This window comes from Dromiciops gliroides, chromosome X (genome assembly GCF_019393635.1).
Source record: "Dromiciops gliroides isolate mDroGli1 chromosome X, mDroGli1.pri, whole genome shotgun sequence".
In the NCBI taxonomy this organism is placed as follows: Eukaryota; Metazoa; Chordata; class Mammalia; order Microbiotheria; family Microbiotheriidae; genus Dromiciops; species Dromiciops gliroides.
Window position 1 is genome coordinate 10,525,351 of NC_057867.1, and position 19,850 is coordinate 10,545,200.

General features: G+C 48.1%; 1 protein-coding gene across 2 annotated transcripts; it reads right to left on the reverse strand.

The window, feature by feature from the left end:
* Window positions 1-1,676: 1,676 nt before the first annotated feature.
* PLP1 (proteolipid protein 1) lies at window positions 1,677-19,451 on the reverse strand. Of its 2 annotated transcripts, none has more exons than XM_043973882.1 (7): window positions 19,285-19,451; window positions 8,293-8,479; window positions 7,351-7,507; window positions 6,151-6,319; window positions 5,556-5,629; window positions 4,884-4,949; window positions 1,677-3,787 (listed from the first exon to the last, which is right to left on the reverse strand). In XM_043973882.1, the coding sequence occupies exons 1-7, from the start codon at window positions 19,286-19,288 to the stop codon at window positions 3,716-3,718; spliced, it is 729 nt and encodes a 242-aa protein (XP_043829817.1). In that variant the 5' UTR covers window positions 19,289-19,451; the 3' UTR covers window positions 1,677-3,715. The 2 variants fall into 2 exon arrangements, with proteins under 2 accessions (XP_043829817.1, XP_043829816.1); XM_043973881.1 differs by having other exon boundaries at window positions 7,246-7,507; window positions 19,285-19,449.
* Window positions 19,452-19,850: the final 399 nt, after the last annotated feature.

A 19,850-nucleotide genomic window follows, 5' to 3' on the forward strand; every position in this document is an offset into this window, starting at 1 on the left:
CTCATTCTGTCTCAGTCCTCTGGAGAAGAGCAGACCAAGGCTAACCTTCATTGTGACATTCCTATCAATCCTTGCAGTCAACTATCATCTGGTTTCTGCCACTTACTGGGTGTTCATCTCTGAGCATTGGTTTTCACACCTGTAGAATAAGACAAAGTGATTGGTATGACCCCTGGCTGGATTTGGAGTTGAGGACGAGTTGAAAGGCTACCTCCTGGCTGCTCTGCCACCTACTGACTGCTCTGTGATCTTGGGCAAACCTCCACCCCTTACCTTCACCTCTCCCCCATCTCTCCCTCAAGGCAAAGGTGCTTGAGAGCTAAGACTCCTAGTTATGGCTAGGGAGGAAAGATCTTTTGTGCTATTAGCAACTCTCCCCTCTGTTTTTGAAAATGACTTCTTTTTTCAGGATATCAGTCAGTATTTGGTGGCTCAACCGTTAGGGACAAAGAAATGCTGTGGGGGGGGGGAGCGGGGGAGGGGTGGATGAGGGTGGGCATTTCTGCCTATATTTTTGCCTTGAATTCTGAGAATTATTTGGGACCCAATTAAGCAGCTTTAATTTCTTTGAATCCTAGACCACGTGCACACATTCCGTGGGCTCAATCACATGTATTACTATGTGTATTTGTGTGCATGCTTGCTGTCACATGTAAAGCAGAAAGACAGGGAAGCGAGTCACAAGTTGTCAGGGCTAAAAAATACAGTTTTGTTTTCCCATGGCTTTGGTGTGGGATGCCACCCCCATCCCCACCCTCAAGCCTAACCCCCTCTGTGCACCCTCATAATTCATCCGCCTACAGCACCCGGCCCATCAGGTTGTTTCTTGAATGTGGCCTGCTCAGAGAGTTCAGTGTGTGCTGGATGAAGCCAAAGCTTCCACACGCTCCCCCTGCATGACTGCGACCACTGCGTCCTGACCCCGAGAACTGTAAGCAAATGTTGCTGGTTTACACTGCAGCATCTTGCTCTTTGGCTGAGCAGAGCACAAAGGGAGCTCTTTCAGTTCAGAGAAAGGAGGGTTCGAATGTGTGGGAGAACAGAGAACAAAGGCCTCTCTCTATTAGGACTTTCTAAGAGCCTGAAAACTCCAGCCCCAGATCAGTGTCAGAGGACACAGCCAAGTACAGGGGGGTGGAGAACGTGACTTCCTTAAGAACTGGGGGGAAAGCACCCCAAATCAAGGCTCTCATAGACAGGGCCGAGTACCTCAAAATCACCTCTTCTCATGATGTCTGTCCTGCCCTACTCCAATTGCCTTTGATCAAGCCATCACATTCCTGCCCAGCTAGGCCACTGAGGCCATAGGCAAAGGTGCTTGAGAGCTAAGGTTGGGGGGGGGGGGGAGAAGGCGTTTGGACAGAGAATCTACCATTAATGTGAAAAGGCCATCGTTAGTTAGGGGTGGGAGGGGGCAGAGGAAGAAAGTATCAGACTATTATTCTACAAAATATCTGTCTACAGTTCTGTGTAAACTAAGAGCACTTGGTCTGGCCTGCCCAGAACTCTTGCTTTGGAGTCATCTGCCCCGTCCCCTGCTTGCCGGAAAATAAAAACAACCCAAAACCCCAGACAAACCTATTCCACAGGCTTGGGCCAGGGTAAACCAACGCTAGGGTCATTCATCAGCTACTGTACAAATAAGGATGTCAAACAAAACCATTCACTCTGACAACTCCATTTGATTGAGAATAATTTTAATTTATTTTCTTTAATTTTATAAAATTCATCTTGTAAGAAGGCTCTAAACATTTTATCCTTTATATATGTTAACGTTGAAATTCTAAATCAGCAATGAAGAAGATCCTTTCAGTTGATTAAATACTGTGTGGGGGGTTATAAATGTGGGGGGGTGTATACATATGAGGGAAGTTGAGGAAAGGTTGGTTATTAAGTTAAATCAAAAGAAAACTCAAGGCCTAGACTACTATGACTTTCCTTGATCTTGATTGGTTTCTTACTAAGTCTTTTCCCTCCCCTCCCCCACACAGCTTATCTAATCTTGTTTGAAGAAATATTTTGTCCTTTTGAAGAGATCTCACATATCCATAAATTCTGCTGAAGCTACTTTGAAATGAAAAAATAAAGGAAGGCAGGAAGAAATCTTGCAGTAAGAGCTACAGTCCTGCATCAAATGAACAAAATCAAATGAACAAGGAGACAAAGAAAGGAAGAGGGGACGGCTATGCCCGAGCTGGCTGCTCAGCTTCCAGATGCCTTCCTTTCTGGCCCCTTTGCCTTTGGAAAGGCACTTCATGTGACTTTCATGAGGGAGAGTCCGCCCTTCTGTTAAGCTGGACTCTCTGTCTCTTGCTCTCCCCCACTTCCCTCTCCCTCCCTCTCTCAAATACCATAGGACAGTACTAAATCACATCTTCCCTCCCTGGCCAGAAAGAATGAATGACCAAGTCGGTTCTTCAAATGGAGGTTTGTTTTGTATAGTGCAAAAGGGCAGCTTAGCAATGTTCTCAACCAAAGGCCCCGCCTGTAGCCTTGCATTTCAACAGTACTCGGGATGGTTTCAGTCCCTTTTCCCGTAAAAGAAAAACAACCTTAAGAGTCAAACGATTATTTTGCAGTTCTATTCAGGCACAAGATCAAAGTTGGAAAGAATTAGAAAAAATAGGAAATGTGACATTTCCTCTGGTCAGAAACAAATCAAGATCTTCAAGCCACTGACTGGTTACTAGACAAGTACCACCCTAGGAAAAGAGCACCATTGTGAAGGTATGACCAAGTAGAGGGCATCTTACACAGCTGGTTAATGGTGGGGCCAGGGAGGGGGCAGGGGGAGGCGTGTAATCCAAAGAGTCAGCCTGCGTCTCTAAGAGGGACATCTTAGGTTACACCGTCAGTCCATTGCTCTCTTTGGGTCGGTCTCTCTCATGCAAACTGGTGTTCCTCTCTACTCCTTGGAAACTACATGGTTGTCATGGTAGCTGGTCTGTTATCACGGTTATTTAATGAGAAGATGCTAAGAGCTCACTGTTGTTGTTCCCTATCGATGTGTAAGGCTGAGGGTCCCCTCGTCTCCACAGACACCATGTTCCCTTATGATATAAGTAAGGTTGGATGAGTTAAGGCTTAAATATTCCATCATATCAGGGTCAGTGCTCTCCTTTCATAGTTGAAAGATCCTTGCTCTGACCCTCTCCTCCCAGCTGCAGTAGGCAGATTTGGACAAATTTTCACATGTTTACAGGGGCAATCCTCCCTTCTCAAATGGTAGTAAGAAGAGAGGAGAGAGTGTTCCATTGTCTAGAACAAGATCACTGGCCCCTATACAGGGTGATGAGAAAGTGATTTCATTCTCTCTTCCCCCCCCCATCTCTCTCAATCTCTCTCTCTCTCTCTTTCTTTTCCCCATCAATGGAAGGGCCTTGGTGATTCGAAGGCACCACCTGATCCTTGGGAGATGCTTACAAATTGAATACTTCTTTGTGACAGGAAGTCCCCTTCTTTGCCATTTCCCATTTCTAGCAGGAAGAGTTGTAAAGCACAATGCTTAAAAGAGGTACAGAAGGGAGAGGACAGAGAAGGGCCTTCAGCATCGAGTCTCTCCTTTCTTGTTATACTTGTTGATTACGAGGAGGGCCAGTCAGCGCTGAAGGCAGAGAGTTAAGACAGGAGATGCAGCATTGGCCGGCTGGCTGTGTGGTTAGAGCCCGGCTGTTAGAGAAAGAAAGGGGACTCTGGGGATGTGCTGCCCTGCACATTAGAACTTGGTGCCTCGGCCCATGAGTTTCAGGACAGCAAAGTTGTATGTGGCAGCGATCATGAAAGTGAGCTGTGAAAAAGACAAAAGGGCGTGAGTCATCAAGAAAACCCTCTGCTAAAAAAAAAACAACTCTGCTAAAAATAATAATTAATAACATTTTTAAAATTTCAAAAATTAAAATTAAGAGAAATTTTTTAAAAAGAAAAGAAAAAGAGGGGGAAGCTAGGTGGCGCAGTGGATAGAGCACCAGCCCTGGAGTCAGGAGGACCTGAGTTCAAATTCAAATTCTCAGACACTTGACACTTACTAACTGTGTGACCTTGGGCAAGTCACTTAACCCTCATTGTCCAACCAAAAAAATATAAACCAAAAAAAAGAAAGAAAGAAAAAGAAAAGAAAAAACCCTCTGCTTTGCCCCAAACAACATGGCTAAGTCAGTCCTTTTTTTGATTTGTTTTTGGTTTTTTTTGGGGGGGGGGGGCAGGCAATGAGGGTTAAGTGACTTGCCCAAGGTCACACAACTAGTTAAGTATCAAGTGTCTGAGGCCGAATTTGAACTCAAGTCCTCCTGAATCCAGGGCCGGAGCTTTATCCACTGCACCACTTAGTTGCCCTCTCAGTCAGTCCTTGCTGCAAATGTGGCTGGGAGCCTTTGCTCAGCTGGCCAGGTACACGTGTTCAAAGAATAGTCGAAAGAGTACTAGACTTGAACTCAGGTCTTCTGACTATGAGGCACAGCTCTCTGCAAGTTCATTAACCTTTCGGGGCCTCTTCTTTAAAGTGATAATGATATCTATCTGCACTACTTATGTCACTCACAGGACTGTAGCAAGATGGAGAGGGCAACAGTTCGGCCTTCCTGCCTTCCCCATGGGAAAACTACAAGGGCCTGGAGAAATGGCTCCACCTCTAGCCCAAGTCTGAGGCACAAGTGCTGAGTGGAGGCAGGCCCCTCCCCAGCCAGGGCCACAGTCCCAGGCGTGCCACCAAACACTTCCTCTCTGAACTGGGAGCCTGTTAGCTCCTCCAGGCCTCCCGCCCCTTCCTTACTGTGTTCTAACAACATCTTCCTGCCACAGCTGGCTCCTGGGGCCCAGGCGGGGTCCTTACCCAAGCTAGTCCAGGACATTTGCCAAGAGAACAGAAAGGCAAAGGCTTAACTCACCAGGGAAACGAGGGTGGCTGCAGCCCCGACGAAGGCCGCAATAAACAGGTGGAAGGTCATTTGGAACTGCAAGGAAATAGCCAACATTGAATGCCAGGAAAGCAGCACGTGGATGGCCTGGTGTTGGCTCACAGGTGCATTCTGGATCCCCAACTACATGGGGACCTTTTGGAGGACATGCACTGAGCCTTCTTTGCTTTCCCCTGCCGAGTGTCCTAGGGTGCCCAACACTCCTAAAATCCCTTCCTGGTCCCAAACCGGCAGCTCTTTGCCTGCCAGGCTCGCACACACATACCCCATGAGCCCGCTTCCTTCCCCCCTTCTACTCCCTCTGAGTATAGCACCTCTCTGTCTCCCAGCAGGGATTAAGAAGAAACTCTTAAGAGAAAAGAAAATAAAAATTCTTAAAAGCAAGTTGGGATTGCCTTTGTAAAAGCTGTGAAGAAAACTGCATAAGGCTTTTTGTCTCTTCCCCCGAAGGACAGCAGCAATTTCCCACTCCCCCAAAAGTACTTCCCCTCCTCTCCCTCAAAGACATTGATTGCTCCGGGGCAGGGGGATGGGGGGAGGGAAGGGGAATCAACTTAGCCCAAGCCTGGAGTGACTCAGATGAGCCCGTGGTGCCAATGTTGAGAGGGCCCTCGCTGCCAGTAACCTCCATGGGCCACTCACCTCGGCAGTTTTACAGATGGACAGAAGGTTGGAGCCGCACACCTTTCCAGGGAAAGCATTCCAGGGGAGGACACCTGAGCGAGACAAATAGGTGTCACGGTCTGCACCCAAGCAAAGGCTTCTTGCCGACATCGGTGCCCTGCCCCCCCGCCAAAGACCCTTTTGGAAGTTGTAGGGCCCAGGGGCCTGCTTTGCTCTGGGGATAGCAGCCAAGGAGGAGATGGCCTTCAGCAGTAAGGCCACGCATCTATCTGCAAGGAAGCCCTACCCTAGGGAGAAAATTACTCAGGCTTCAATTGACTTGATAAAGATGAAGAAAAGATGAAAATCAAGCCTGCGGAGAGTTGAATCTGCCTTCTGGGGGTGTTTTAATCAGCCTTAAAGCCAAGCAACCAAATTGCGCTTGTCTCTCCGGATCTGTGCATAGGTTGTGTAAGCTTCCTAAGGGGAGGGGCTGTCTTGCCTTACATCTTACACCTGTAGGCTTGTTGAACTGGACTTTGAGATGGAGCCAGATGACCCATCATCCTCCACACCCTTGGGCACTGTCCCACCCTCCCACCCTGGGGTTCCCCGTCTGCCAGGCTCTACTTGCCATACATCCTGGCATCAGCACAGAGACTGCCTATGCTGGCTGAGGTCTTGCTGGGGAAGGCAATGGACTGGCAGGTTGTCCAGGTGTTGAAGTATATGTAGACAGGCACAGCAGAGCAGGCAAACACCAGCAGCCAGACAATTGTCAGGGCATAGGTGATGCCCACGAACTAGAAAAAAACAACCCACACGACCAAGACAGGGAGGTTACCAAGCAGAGGCACTTGAAGGCAGGCTCCCGAGCTGGGAGATCCCTGAGCGGTGTGTGCCACACACCAGAGATCTCCAACAATTGAAATGAGAGAAGGGCACCTCTGCCAGGTGGCACGGGACAGTTATCTCCCTGGGGACCCTGGGTTAGAGAGGTTTGCGAGTTAGTTCCTGGGCAGAGAAGGTACAAAACCCCCAAAGCAGGTCTTGAAAGAAAGCCGTGCCCCATCTCTCTTCTGCCTTAGGCTGAGCCTGGAAAATGTTCCCGGTCGGGAACCCTCCTGGCCCCTGAATAGAACCCAGAGCCAATTGCAGATCGAAGCTGGGGCTCACAGACAACTTTTCTAAGCCACGTGCTGGCAGCATCAACAAAGAACGTGGGGACCATCCCTGGCCTTCACTATAGCCAGCAGTCTAATGTAGTCCAACCCCTCCGAGGGTCGGGGAAGCAGGCCGGCAGGCAAGGACGGACCGCCCAGCTTCTGACTCTCTTGCTCATCATTTCATCGCCATTTATATCACGGACACCTCAACACAACGCTACAGGCGTGAAATTGAGCTTCTCCAGGAAAATGGCTGCTTAGCCTAGGAGGAAAAAGGGCATGCCGGCAGAGGGCTTAGAAATGTCTTGCTTGAGCAATCACTTCCCAAGACCACCTTGTCCTTTTAGAAACTGATTTTGGCCAGGGACCCGTTGGGAGAGGAGGCTGAGCCTGCTGGGCACCGCGTTCTTCCACACCCTCTTGCTCCAGAGTGGCCGCCCTCCCAGGCCTCGACAGCTGGGCCCCTGCAGAGGGCCCAGTGTCGGGCTGGAACAAGTCCACAAACTCACCCCAAGCTGTCCCCCCACCCCTTGTTATTCCCACAAAACCCTGATGATGATCACCTTGTCGGGATGTCCTAGCCATTTTCCCAAACAATGACACACCCTGTCCAAAGAGTGAGCTTGATGTTGGCCTCTGGAACCCCTCCCCTTCGGGCCCCCTGTTACCGTAGCGCTCAGGCCCTTGCCGCAGATGGTGGTCTTGTAGTCGCCAAAAATCTGTCGGACAGCACCAGTGGTGTAAAAGCCCTCCGCCAATAGGAGGGCGCCATAAAGGAAGAAGAAAGAGGCGGTGCCGTAAATGACATACTGGAAGGCGTGGATCCTGCAGCAACAGACAGACAGAGAAAGGGGAGGGGAGGGACAGCCTTGTTATTCAGGGTCCGGCTCCTCCTTCGCAAAGCCAGGTCCTTGGCGATGTTGAGAAATGCTTTTTAGAAGGATCCGTGTTCACTCCCCCTCCCCAGCAGAAAAGGGGGAGAAATACGGTGTGTCCGCAGTGGCACGAGCATGCGCCAGCTCCAGCCCACAGGCCAGCCTCACTTACCCTGTATTCCCCAGTCCCTGGGTGCTACTCTCCTTGTCCTAACCCTCAAAAGGAGCCAGGACAGGAGGTGAACTAGAGATGAAGAAAGAGGATGGGTGAAGGGAGTAGATACCTAACTTGCTGTAACATCGTCCAGAAAAGACCTAAAGGAAGCTGGGGGAAAGGAGATACTAGTCCTGGGCCTGAACACAGTCAAGTGGTGAATAGGACACCCCAAGGACAGTAGCCCCTGTTCTGTCCAGCCAACGTGCCTCCCCTGAGTCCACCATACCTACCCTGATGGAAGATCCAACTCAATCAATATTCACCACACCTAGCAGAAGTTAGACAGAAAATATGTGAGCAAACAGAAGATAGGTGGGCGGCCTGCTCTTTCCTGAGCTCGAGACTTCTTCCTCAGGAGGAGCTGTAAAGGGGGCAGCCCCCAGAGAGAAGGTTCAAGGGGCCCCAGCTTGTTGAGCATCTAGTCCCTGTTGGTACATATAGCCAGTTCTGGCCACATTTGGGCTGGGGAAGAGGGGCACAGAGCAGATCTCCAGTAAGGACAAAGGGGAGGTACTTACACATTCATGAGATACTCATAGTCTTGGTAGTTTTTGGAAAAGTAGGTCTCAATCAACTTCTCTGTGCCAGTCAGTGCCTCATGTCCACAGCCACAGAACAGTGCCACCCCAAAGAAACACAGCCCGGTGGCCACCAGGGAAGCAAAGGGTGCCCCGACCATACATCTTGCACAGCACTCTAACAACCCTGGGAGAGAGGGGAGAGAGAGTTAAGGGTTTGGGGCAATCATGATCACATCATCCTCATACTCCTGGAAAATCCCAACTCAGTAGTCATTGCTCTGGAATCAGCAAGGGTCTGACTCCTGACTGATCGTAGGCTTGAAAATAAAGCTGCACCTGCTGCTTGAGTACTGGATGAACAAATTGCAGCAAATGAAGAATTCAGAGAAACTTGAGAAGACTTGTACGTACTAAAGGAAAACAAAGCAAGTTGAACCCCCCCCAAAAAAAAAAACAATACACAAAGCTTCAACCTTGTAAAGGAAAGCATTAAAAAAGATATCAGAGCTTAGTTCAACACATTGATCAGTGACTCCACAAAACAAATGAAACAGACCTCTCTCCTCTCTGGGGAGAGCGGGTGGCCTGCAGGTACAGAATGAGACAAGGGAAATGACAACTCTCCTCCAAAAGTTCAAAAAAGTATTAATCAAATACTAAAAAAAGGAAAGTATACCCAGAAAACCCCACAAGAATGTCAAGATGAACCTAGGAGATATTTAATCTCCTCAGCCTCTCTTTTTTGTTCCCTTGGTTTATTTTCCCACTCAAACAATAAGTACTTAGCGAGCAGTTCTGGTACATCCTGCCCTCAGGAAGTTTCTGGTCTAGTTGGCAAGTTCAATTAGATCCCCAACAACATAAGGTGCTAAACGAATGGTACAGACCAAAGCTTCAGGAGTTCCGAGACTGGGTCTCAGTCCCTTGGGCTAAATTGAGGAATGATAATGTAAGCTGATCTTGGAGGGAGGGGTGATAAGAAGAATCACCCCCGTTCCTGGTTACTTGTTCTCACTGTGGCACAGAAAGGTAAAGAATGGATGGAAGTAGTGAGGTTTCAGAGCAGGGCTTCATTTCAGCTCAAACATCCATTGAGGACCTACTGTGTGTAAGACATTGTGCTAGGTACACAGAACCAAAAAGAAAGCACTCCCTGACCTTCGGGGGCTCCCATGGGAAGGAGGGAAGAGAGTTCGAATGCAGACCCATCTCTCTTCACCCCCAGAACTCTTTCTCCCTCCATCCCTCCTTCTCATCATGATGCATGGTTGGCATTACCTGGATTAGGGAGCTGCATGAACCCGGAATGAGTTTGTTCAGGACAATGTCTGTGCTCTCTTAGCTTAGAAATTCAGGAGGGGAAGCTAGGTGGCACAGTGGATAGAGCACCGGCCCTGGAGTCAGGAGGACCGGAGTTCAAATCCGGCCTCAGACACTTGACACTTACTAGCTGTGTGACCCTGGGCAAGTCACTTAACCCCAATTGCCTCACCAAAAAAAAGAAAGAAAGAAAAAGAAATTCAGGGGACAGTACAAGGAGGTAGAAATGACTACCAGGGGAGAAGGCAACAGTGGCAAGTGTGAACAGGGTATTGCTCTCTCTGAGCCCAATGATTTCTTTAAATTTTGCATGGCTGCTTTGTTTCTCATATCCTGGCTTGGCCAATCTCAGCAGCCAATGGTGATCCTATCCAAGCAGCTATAAAGAGACTTTATAAGAAGGCAATAAAGCATGAAATGCCTTTCTGTGATGAGGAAAATATCCCAAAGGAGAGGAAGCAGGTGTCTTGAAAATGCCAACAGTCCCTGATGGAGCTAAGATTCCAAACCCTGTCTCCTGACTCGACCAGAGCTAGCCTGTACATGTGACTCAATGCAAGAAAGAGCTTGCCCCCAGCCACTGCCCTCTTCATCTAGGGAGCAGCCAAAAAGAAGAGGCCAAGCATAGGCCAGATAGGGAACCAAATGGTTGGGAAAGCCTGCGACCCACAAAAGGCCTAGAGTAGGGACCTGGGATGGACTTCGTCTTGACAGGACCCATAAAAGGCAGAAGGAAAGAACATGACTGGATGCTCCCTTTGTCCAAGTTATATTTTGTAGAGCACTGGACTTGCAGTCAGGAAGAGTGAAGTTCAAACCAAGCTTCAAGTGTCAGAGTACCTTGCTATTTAAAACAAATAAAGTGAAGAAAACTGATCTATTTGGTCAGCTTGAAAGGTTCATGGTAGGGATTTTCTTAAAGTAAAGTCTACCTGGAGAGAAGGAGCCTGTTGCCTGATTTCCTTTAGACCTGGATCCTATTCTTTTCATCTCTGGCCATATGGGCACATGATAACTGGCACAATCCAGTTACATTCCAGTTGGAAACTTTAGTGAAAATCTGAAGCCCAGTGAGATTGCCTTCTCTCAGAGAACAAGTCTAGAGTCACTAGGATCTTTGGAATGTCAATATACCCAGGTGGGGCTAAGAATCAAAGACTGGCAGAGTTAAAAAAGGGCCGTTGATATCCCTGAATCCAATATCTTCAGTAGAGAGAGGAAGAAGAGACTCAGAGAGTTAAATAGGTAAATTCTACTTCCTACCACTCATTGGCCCTACAGTACTGGCTCAGACCTCAAAGCATACCAAAGAGTAGGCTGCTCATGGCTAATGGGGAAATATGTTTTGCATGACTTCATAGGTATAATGGGTATTGAATTTCTTGCTTGCTCAATGGGTAGGGGAAGGAGTGGAGGATAGGAGAGAATTCAGAACTGAAAAGAATTAAATTAAAAATTTTAAACCCAGATATTAACACCAAAAATTAGGCTGCCCAACCCAACTCAAATAGAAGTCAGTGGCCATATTAGCAACAAGATCAGGTTCCTTGGCTTCTTCCCCTTGACCACAATGAGTATGTTAGGTTTGTAGTGAGGATCAAATGAGATAATATATGGAAAGTCCTTTGTAGACGTTAAAGGGCTAAATACATATGAGATCATCATCTCCATCATCACCACCACCACCGCCACCAATTGGCGGTGGTGGCGGTAATAGTAGTAGTAGTAGTAGTAGTAGTAGTAGTAGTAGTAGTAGTAGTGGTGGTGGCGACAGTGGTGGTAATAGTAGTAGTAGTAGTAGTAGTAGTAGTAGTAGTAGTAGTAGTAGTGGTGGCGACGGTGGTGGTAATAATAGTAGTAGTAGTAGTAGTAGTGGTGGTGGTGGTGGTGGTGGTGGTAGTAGTAGTAGTAGTAGTAGTAGTAGTTGTAGTAGTGGTGGTGGTGGTGGTGGTGGTAGTAGTAGTAGTAGTGGTAGTAGTAATAATAGTATCAGACGATTCAGCTTCTGGGCAAAGTGACTATTTCACCCACCCATATACTTTGGATATCAACGACAGTGATATATATGCCCAGATCAGGAATCCTCTCTGTCTATACCATCCCTGACTAGTGTTTATCCAGCCTCTACTTGAAGGTATTCAGAGTTCAATACCTCTTAAAGAAGCCCACTGTACTTAAGGTTGGAAATTTGGGCTTTCTATTTAGATGAAAACCCACCTTCTGGTCACTTTTACCCATCACTTCTTGTTCTGTTCTAGGACCAAGCTGCCTAAGTCTAATTCTATTTGAACTGCTACAGAATGAGCAGGACCAAAAGAACCGCATATATAATGTCCACAAGGATGTAGAAGGAAAAACATGGCAGGACATTGGAACTCGGATCCAGCATTGACCTGAATAGGCTTCAGCCAGTCCTCTGAATCTGAGAAGAGTCACTGGTAGACTACAGAGGTATTTACCATCATACATGATCCATGTGTCTGCTTTGCTCAACTGTATACTTCTTAGTTATGGGGGGGGGGCTGAGGGAAGCAAGTCCTTTTTTCTAGCAATATAAAAATAAAACAAAACACTTGTGAAAAAATAATGATTAAAAATGGATTTCTAGGAGAAATCTAGACATTAGTCTTTGCTGCTCTCTCTCCCTCACACCAGAAACCTGCTGGGGATGAGTTCGGCTTAACCAAAGGAATGCAGATTGATTTTTCTGACTAGCTACAGGAAGAAGCATACCTAGATGGTGGGAATTTGATCTCTAGACCGCCCTGCCCCAAGTCATGTCAATCAATGGAGCTGAATGATGCTAACCAATTAGCTTAGCTCGATGTGTGGTGACCCGCCTCTACCAAGAAAAGGATAAAAAGGATCATGAGGGGCCTGGGCTCTCTTCTTTCCTGGACAGTGTTTTACTCTCCATGCGCCCTCTCCTCTTGGCTCAATATGCTGGGTATGTAATTGTTTAGGCCTGGAAGCCTGTGACTAGTGGGGAAGTCAGGGAGACACTCGGTCAATACTTTAACAGTACGTGATATTAACTAATATTGTGCCCAAACTGGCACAATAGCCATTAATATATAATTTCGTAATAGTTTAGAAAACCCAGCCTAGTCCCCCAATCATTTAAATAACACACACTTTAAAAAACCCAATTCTTATCCCTCTTCCATGTGACAGCTATCATGGCCACCCCACCCCATCTCCCCTTTCCTAGGCTAAACGTTCCTAGTTCAACGAACTATTCAACCAATCCTTCTACGGCCTGTGTCCTTAGCCATCTTCCCTCATTTGGACATGGTCTAGGTTGTTAATGTCCCTTCTAAGATGTGGTGCCTAAAATTAACTGTAGAACTCTACTGGGGTCCAAACACTGTGGGTAGTAGTGGTGGGTCACTGCTGAGAACAGAGGCCACATTTAGTCAGCAAGATCTTCCAAGAGAGATGGTGCCTCTTAGTACAACCCCTGAAATGAGTCTCCTGCCTTTGGGAGTGAAGGAAAGGCATGTTCCTTATTCCTTTTTTGTTCTGAGTTAAGAGAAAAAGAAACTTCGAGGTAGACAATGTTGTTGCTTTCCTTCCGTGTCTCCAACTCTGTCTCTTCCTCCCCAATCTCTCTCATCCTAATCTCTTCTTCTAAAGAAGGGCCCTTCAGTTCTAGGAGGGGTCAGTGACCCCACTGCTCCCTTCTCACCCTGGCACGAGGTCAGGATTTAGACAGAGCACTCCACAATTTCCAGGACAAAGGAGCTTTATTGTGCCAGGGCCACCTCTCTCCAGCCTCCTTAGGACTCTGCTGCTGAGACTTGGGGGTGGGGAGAGAGATAGGCAACAATGGAAAGACTCTGTGGTGAGGAGAGGGTTAAGGGCACCACCCATGGCCTGAAATGGGGCCAGTCATTGTCCAGGCTGCTCCAAATGGGGCAGGCCCAAATAGTAAGAGCCAGTGGGGCCGGAGCTGTGCATTCGAAAAGGCTGCTCCCCCTCCAAGGCTAGCACATTTGTTCTGCTTATGTATGTTCCTCCAAATAGCTGGAAGACCTTCCTTTGGGATGCTCCTAGCTCCAGCAAAGGCGCAACTGGGGGTGGGGAAGGGCAGTACTTGACTTGCCAACTGCTTCTCTGTCCTCCTTTAATCTTGCATTTCCCTAGATCTCAAACACCTTAGCATACCTCTCTTGGTGCCTAATTTGCAGCTCAAAAGAAAGGGAGGGAAAAAACAGAAGTTTCAGCAAAAAAAAAATCTAATGTCAAGGCTAAAATAAACATCCCTGGATAAATCTATTGCTTGTTAGCTAGAAACAACTCCTTGATGATGTGGAAACCCAACTAAGGACACAGTCTGGTCATTAACACTGGGATCAGCACCAAGACCAGGGACAGCACTGGGACCAACACCAGCATCAGCACCAGGACCAGCTGACAAGTGAAAATCAGTGTTTGCAACAAGGCCATTTGTTCCAACAGCATTCTCAAAGTACAAGTCGAGCTGGTCTGCAGAGCCACAATTGGCCGCTTTGGTTCCTGGGGCAATCAGCCTGAAAGCACCATCAAAAGCAACTTTGTAATTCCCGGTGTGAAAATCAAAAGAAAATAATTAAGGCAAATCCAGGCAGGGGCAGGGGCTTTAGTTACTCTACCAGCATCTATGCTACTGAAGGTATCACTAGGGTCCAGAAACTTAGAGCATGTAAACAGTCCCAGTAGCCCTTCCCTAGTTACATCTCCAAACCTCAGGCCCCGCCATGGGAAATGCCAGGAATATGACCCCCCGGAATACAGGTAGCAATCCTAGGTCCCCTTACAGCTAAGGCTGACATGGGCTTTCCTTATGTAGGCTGGTTAGATAAGATCCAATGGGCATATGTCAATATTTTCAGCTCAGAAGGCCAAATGGTCTGCTTGTGTCTAGGAGAGTTACATGTTCTCCATTTTAGAATCTTTTATTGTCGAGAACACATTGGCCTCCAGAGCTTCCAGGAGAAACAATTTGCCATCCACCAGGAGATGCCATATCCCCAGACTCCTCAGGATAATACTTTGACTACTGATGTGCTGTAGGTATTATTATTCCCATTTTACACATGAGAAAACTGAGGCTCTAAAGGGTAAAGTGACTTCCCTAAGGTCATTCCCTAAGGTCAATCTCAGTTTCTCCTGATTCCCAGTCCCTGGCACTTTCTACTCCATGAAAACAGCTTGGAATAGTAAAAAGTGTCCTGCACTTGAAGATGGGGACAAGAATAATTGTATTACCTAGATCCTAATGTCATTTGAGAAAAAAATCCTTTGCAAATTTTAGAGCAGGATTTAAATGTATTACTGTAAAAAAAAATAATAGTTGAGAAAACTCTCACAAGAAGCCATGAAGAAAATAAATGATACATCCTGGTACCAAGGAGTTGGTAGTCTCGGGAAGTCATTGTGGTACAGTGGGTGAAAAGAGTGTTAGACTTGGTGTCAGGAGAACTGAGTTCAAATCCCAGCTCTGCCACTTACTACTTTGTGTGACCTTAGCCGAGTCACTTTGTGTGTGGGGGCCTCAGTTTCATCACCTGGAAAATGAGGGGGTTGGACTTGGTGACCTGTGAGGTCCTTTCCAGCTCTAAGATTCTGTATCCTTGTACAAGATCCTCTCCCTCCAGCTAGACTAAAACCTGTGAAAACATCAAAGGACAGTGTTGGATCAAAAAGGTTCTGGGCAGCTCAGTACTGGCTGGAGGTCACTCTTGGCTGGACCGCTTAGTCTAATTCCAAGTAAGCCATCATTGGACCTGAAGAACTGTCTCCTTGATAGCCCTCGTGGGGCTCTGGTGGTCACAGCTATGCTACCAGCTGGAGCTGCCAGGAGCTTGGGAACTATCCCTCAGACCAATGCCAGCCTGCAAGGACAGGGCTCTGCCTGAAGCCATCGCTTTTCCCAGAAGCTCGCTTCCCAAGTCTTTATTCCCTTCAGTGAATGGTTCAAGGGTGAAAATCCGATACAAATTTGGGAAATTATCAGAGAATGGAAAGACAAGGACAGCAGAAGGCAGCCCTGTGTAATTCGTGCCCAAACAGCACAGTGGGCTCCATTAAGAGAGAAGCTTTCCTCATCTCTAAGTCCCAGATGTGGAACCCATCCCATTCGCTCCCCCCAGGGCCGACCTCTCAGCTCTGCCCCTGTCCACAGAGCTCTCCTTCATAGGGGCTTATGGTAACTAACAGGTCCAAGATGCTAGAGCAGCCGTGACTGGTACTGGGGATGGATGAGGCTTTCTGGGTGGGTTCTAGAACTGAAATAACAAAAGCAGGAAGGGGCAGAGATAAACAGTGAGCCTTGATGCCAAGATGAGCACAGTCATACAAAGCCTTATCTGTGTGCTGGCTTCCTTCCCTATTCCATGTCTTTGTTCCTTCCTCATTCGCTGCCGTTGCACTGCATTCGGTCTCTGTGGACCCATAGCTGAGACCTGGAAAACCAGTCTTGGGGAGGGGAGTGGGGAGATAAAGGTGGGTGAACCGTGAGGCTATCTGCTGCAAGGAGATTGTCCTGAGTTGACGCATAGCAAGTGCCTAAATTCAGGGGATGAGCCTCACCATGAACTAGCTAGCCAAGGGAGCTTAGCCAAGTCCCTTCCTTTTTCTTGGGGTCTTAGGTCTTCTCATAGGTCAATAAGAGACTTGGAGTAAGGGATTATCTGTAGCCCTTGGGCTCCTCCCATTTGATGACCACTAGAAGACCCTGTCTCCTTTTGGGGCAGCCCCATGGTTGGAAGGCAGAGGAAGACTGGCCAAAGCCATCTGCTCTGGCACTGCTGACCTGGGAGACCTTGGCCAAATCCCCTGGTATCTTTGTGTCTGTTTCCTTCTCTATAGGCATGTCATCCTTGGAACAGGCCCCAGCTCCAATAGGTTTGTTTGGGTCCAAGGTCCAAGTTCCCACGGTCCCCTGCCCCTCAAAAGTCTAGAAGCACTGCATTTCTGGTTACCAATCCCCTCAGAAAGGCAACCCCTTTTCTCTGTTTCCTGCCTCCTGGGACCATAGAATGTAGGGAGTAGATGGAACCCTAAAGAACATTGTTCTAGTTCAATGCTCTCATTCACATGGGGAAACTGAAGTCCAGAGGGGGATTGACCTGCCCCAAATGCCCCAAATTGGACCTAGGTACTCTGACTCTCATTCCAGGGCTCTTTCCAGGATGAGAATCCTCCCAACTGCCCTTCCTGGTGCTCTCCTGCTGTTTGCCCACCCCAGAGCCCATTGCTCACCTAGCTTTGGTGGAGAGGAGGGCAGAGAAGGGACAAAAGGTGCTCTCAATAGCATTGTTAAGTCAGAAGATGTTAGTTAGTTCCCAGTTCCCTGATATCACTAGGGTAGCCTCAGGGCTGCTGACGGGGCTCAGTTTGTCCCCTGGTGGTCTGGGGTATTGGGCTGAGCCATGAGCCCTGTCTTTCAGACTCTTCTCCTGAGTCTACCATGCTCACATACTGAGCCAGCCTTCTGAGCAAAGCATAAGATGTCTGGGTGCCAGGGTGGCAGCCACTGTTCTCAGACAACAGTCTTCAGTCTTATATGCTGGACCCCAGGAGCCAAAGTTCTATTGCTCCAAAAGGGATGATTATCAAAAAATAGAATCAGGCACTCCTCTGGGTCTTTTCTGACCCATTGTTCTCGTCCAAATCCCCCACCAAAGCTAGATTATAAGCACCTGTCACTGGTGCCTCCCCAAATCCCATCCCTGCAGCCTTCTCGAAGACAAGGGCCAATACTATGGCATTGTGCAATATCATGGTTACAAGCTGGGTGGGGCCGCAGCCCCATGGGCTCTCATATTCCCCATGTATCAAATACATAAATGGCCTATCTCCCAGGCAGGTTCCAGTGATCTAGAACCTGATACATTCTCCAGTTCCCTGACCCATATGGCAAGTCCTTGGTCTTGGAGTCCAGCATCCCATTGTTTCCAGAGGATGTTTCCTCAGACTGACCTTCCTCTGGTGACCACATGTTTCTGACATCAACAGCACTCTAAGAGGTCATTCTGGAAGGGCTCATCAATGCCAGGTAGTCAGAGCCAGGCTAGAAGTCAAGCCCTCATGTGCTTGTAGAATATAGCTTTTAAAGTACTTTCCTATTAACTGCCTTGCTTGATACCATTGGTAACCCTAGGGGGTGGAGGGTGGGGCAGAGCAATGATTATTATCTCCATTTTCTAAGTGAGGAAACTGGGTTTAGAAGTGATGTGACCCAGGCTCAGGGAAGTTAAGGGACTTGCCCAGGGTCATATGAAACTAGAAAGTGTCAGAGGCAGGATTCAAACCCAGGTCCTCTCCAACTCCAGCCTGATTTCCACTTTACCACACCACTGGTGCTAACAGTGCCCTCAGAGGTCATCTAAGTCAATTGCTTCACTTTACAGCTAGGGGAAGCTAAGGCTGAGATCCGAGGCAGTAAGGGACCTTAGAAATCAAGACACCCAAACACTTCCTTTTACAGGAAGTCAGTGAGTCCCAGACAGTGACTTGACCACGATCACATAGTTAATGATGGACAGAACTGGGGGCTTCTGACTCCTCTGCCAGCCTTCTTTCTATTATACCCCACTACCAGAACAAGGCCTGCAAAGAGATGCCTCTGTACAGTGAAGCAACTAGGTAGTCCAATGGTAGAGCGCTGGGCCTGTAGTCAGGAAGACTGGAGTTCAAATCCAGGCTCAGACGCTTACTAGGCTGAGTGACCCTGGGCAAGCTACTTTTCCTCTCTGTCTGCCTCAGTTTCCTCACCATGTAAAATGGAAATAATAACAGCACCTACCTCCCAAGGCTGTTGTGAGGCTCAAACGAGATGGCTTTTGTAAATAAGCCTGGCACATAGCAGGCACCATATAAATGTTTGTTCCCTCTCTTGCCATCCTTCAGGAAGGATTAGGAAGGCCATGGAAGCCCATCTTACTGAGACCTTACTGAGATCCTTATGTGGAGTTGCTGCCTTCTGTATTCTGGAGAGCAGAGGGTCACTGGAGCTACATGTGGATCAAACATCTTCCTGGAGGAAGCAATTGAGATTTTCAGGCAAAGCCTGCATTTCTACATTCCCTGGTGGAGGATACCTTGGTTGCCAGGTGGACTGGGATAGACCCTGCTTTGGAGGAAGGTACCAGAAGGAAGCACCCACAGGCTTCTTGGTGGGACTGGAACCTGGCAGCAAAGCCTCCAGTGCTTTAATCTGCCAACTCATGAAGAAATGACAGAGCCCGGCAATTGAGGGACAGCTTCTGAGAGGCTCTGAGCCTGGTACCACAGGAGGGGCTATGTTCTGTGGACTAGAGGAGAAGGAAAAGAGAGGCCCAGGCACCTCGAAAGTCTTAGAGTGATGGAGAAGGAAGAGGATGGAGACAAATATAGATCGGCAGAGGAAAAAGGCAAATCTGTCCTCCTTGGCTGGAGAACTCTCTCCAGGGGGCTTCTGGGTCCTCCAGTGGAGTCCTGAAATGGGGAGTAATGAAGTAGCATGCACCCAGCACCCCCAGGGAAAGGAATCCCTAATATCCAAAAGCAAACATTCTGATCCCAGAACCACAAAAAACCCAATGCTCGGGTCCTAGAATTAAAAAGCCCTGAGGGCACACCCAGCCTGCCCCGAACTCGTAACCAGTCCCAAGCATCCCAGGCTAAAGTTCTTGGCAAACTCACCCATGGCTTTGGGACTCCGGACTCCAACTAGGGTTGGCTGCTTCTCCCGATTTGGGGCTGACTTGGTTCGGCGAGAAGAATCCTAGCTGCTCTCTCCTCTCCTTCCTCAGCCCTTTACTTTTTCACTCTGAATATCTTTGTCCTCTTCTCCAGCAAAGAAAAGGGCTTTCTGATTGACAGCCAATCCCCTTAAAGGGACAGGCCTCCTTTCCTCCTCCTCTTCCTCCTCCCTCCTGTCCCCTCTCCTCCCCCTCCTCCCCCCCACCCCGGGATACTCCCTTCTCTTAGGGCTTGTTGTGTCTTCGACTTTTCCCCATAGCTGCCAGATTTGATTTTGTTTCCCTTTCGTTGCTGCCAGTGTGGTTTCCCATCTTCTTCCTTAACATCAAAAATTGTGGTTTAGGGGGTTGCCAGGAGGGAAATTGTTCTGGTAGCCAGATGGGCAAATGAAGGGGAGATGGCACTGGGAGAATGGGGTGGGGTGGGCTTCCAAAGGTGCCCCAAGACCAAGATTGAACTGGAAAATGACTAGTTACCTTCCTCAAAGTGAGCAATCACTCAACAAA

Bases quoted from the DNA above. Each gene is read 5' to 3' on its own strand.
- PLP1 (XM_043973881.1), bottom strand. The intron at 6,320-7,245 runs GTGATCATCATC...GTTTTTTTCTAG, and splicing joins GGCTAGGACATCCCGACAAG to TTCGTGGGCATCACCTATGC. The intron at 4,950-5,555 runs GTGAGTGGCCCA...ATTTCCTTGCAG, and splicing joins CCATCTGTAAAACTGCCGAG to TTCCAAATGACCTTCCACCT.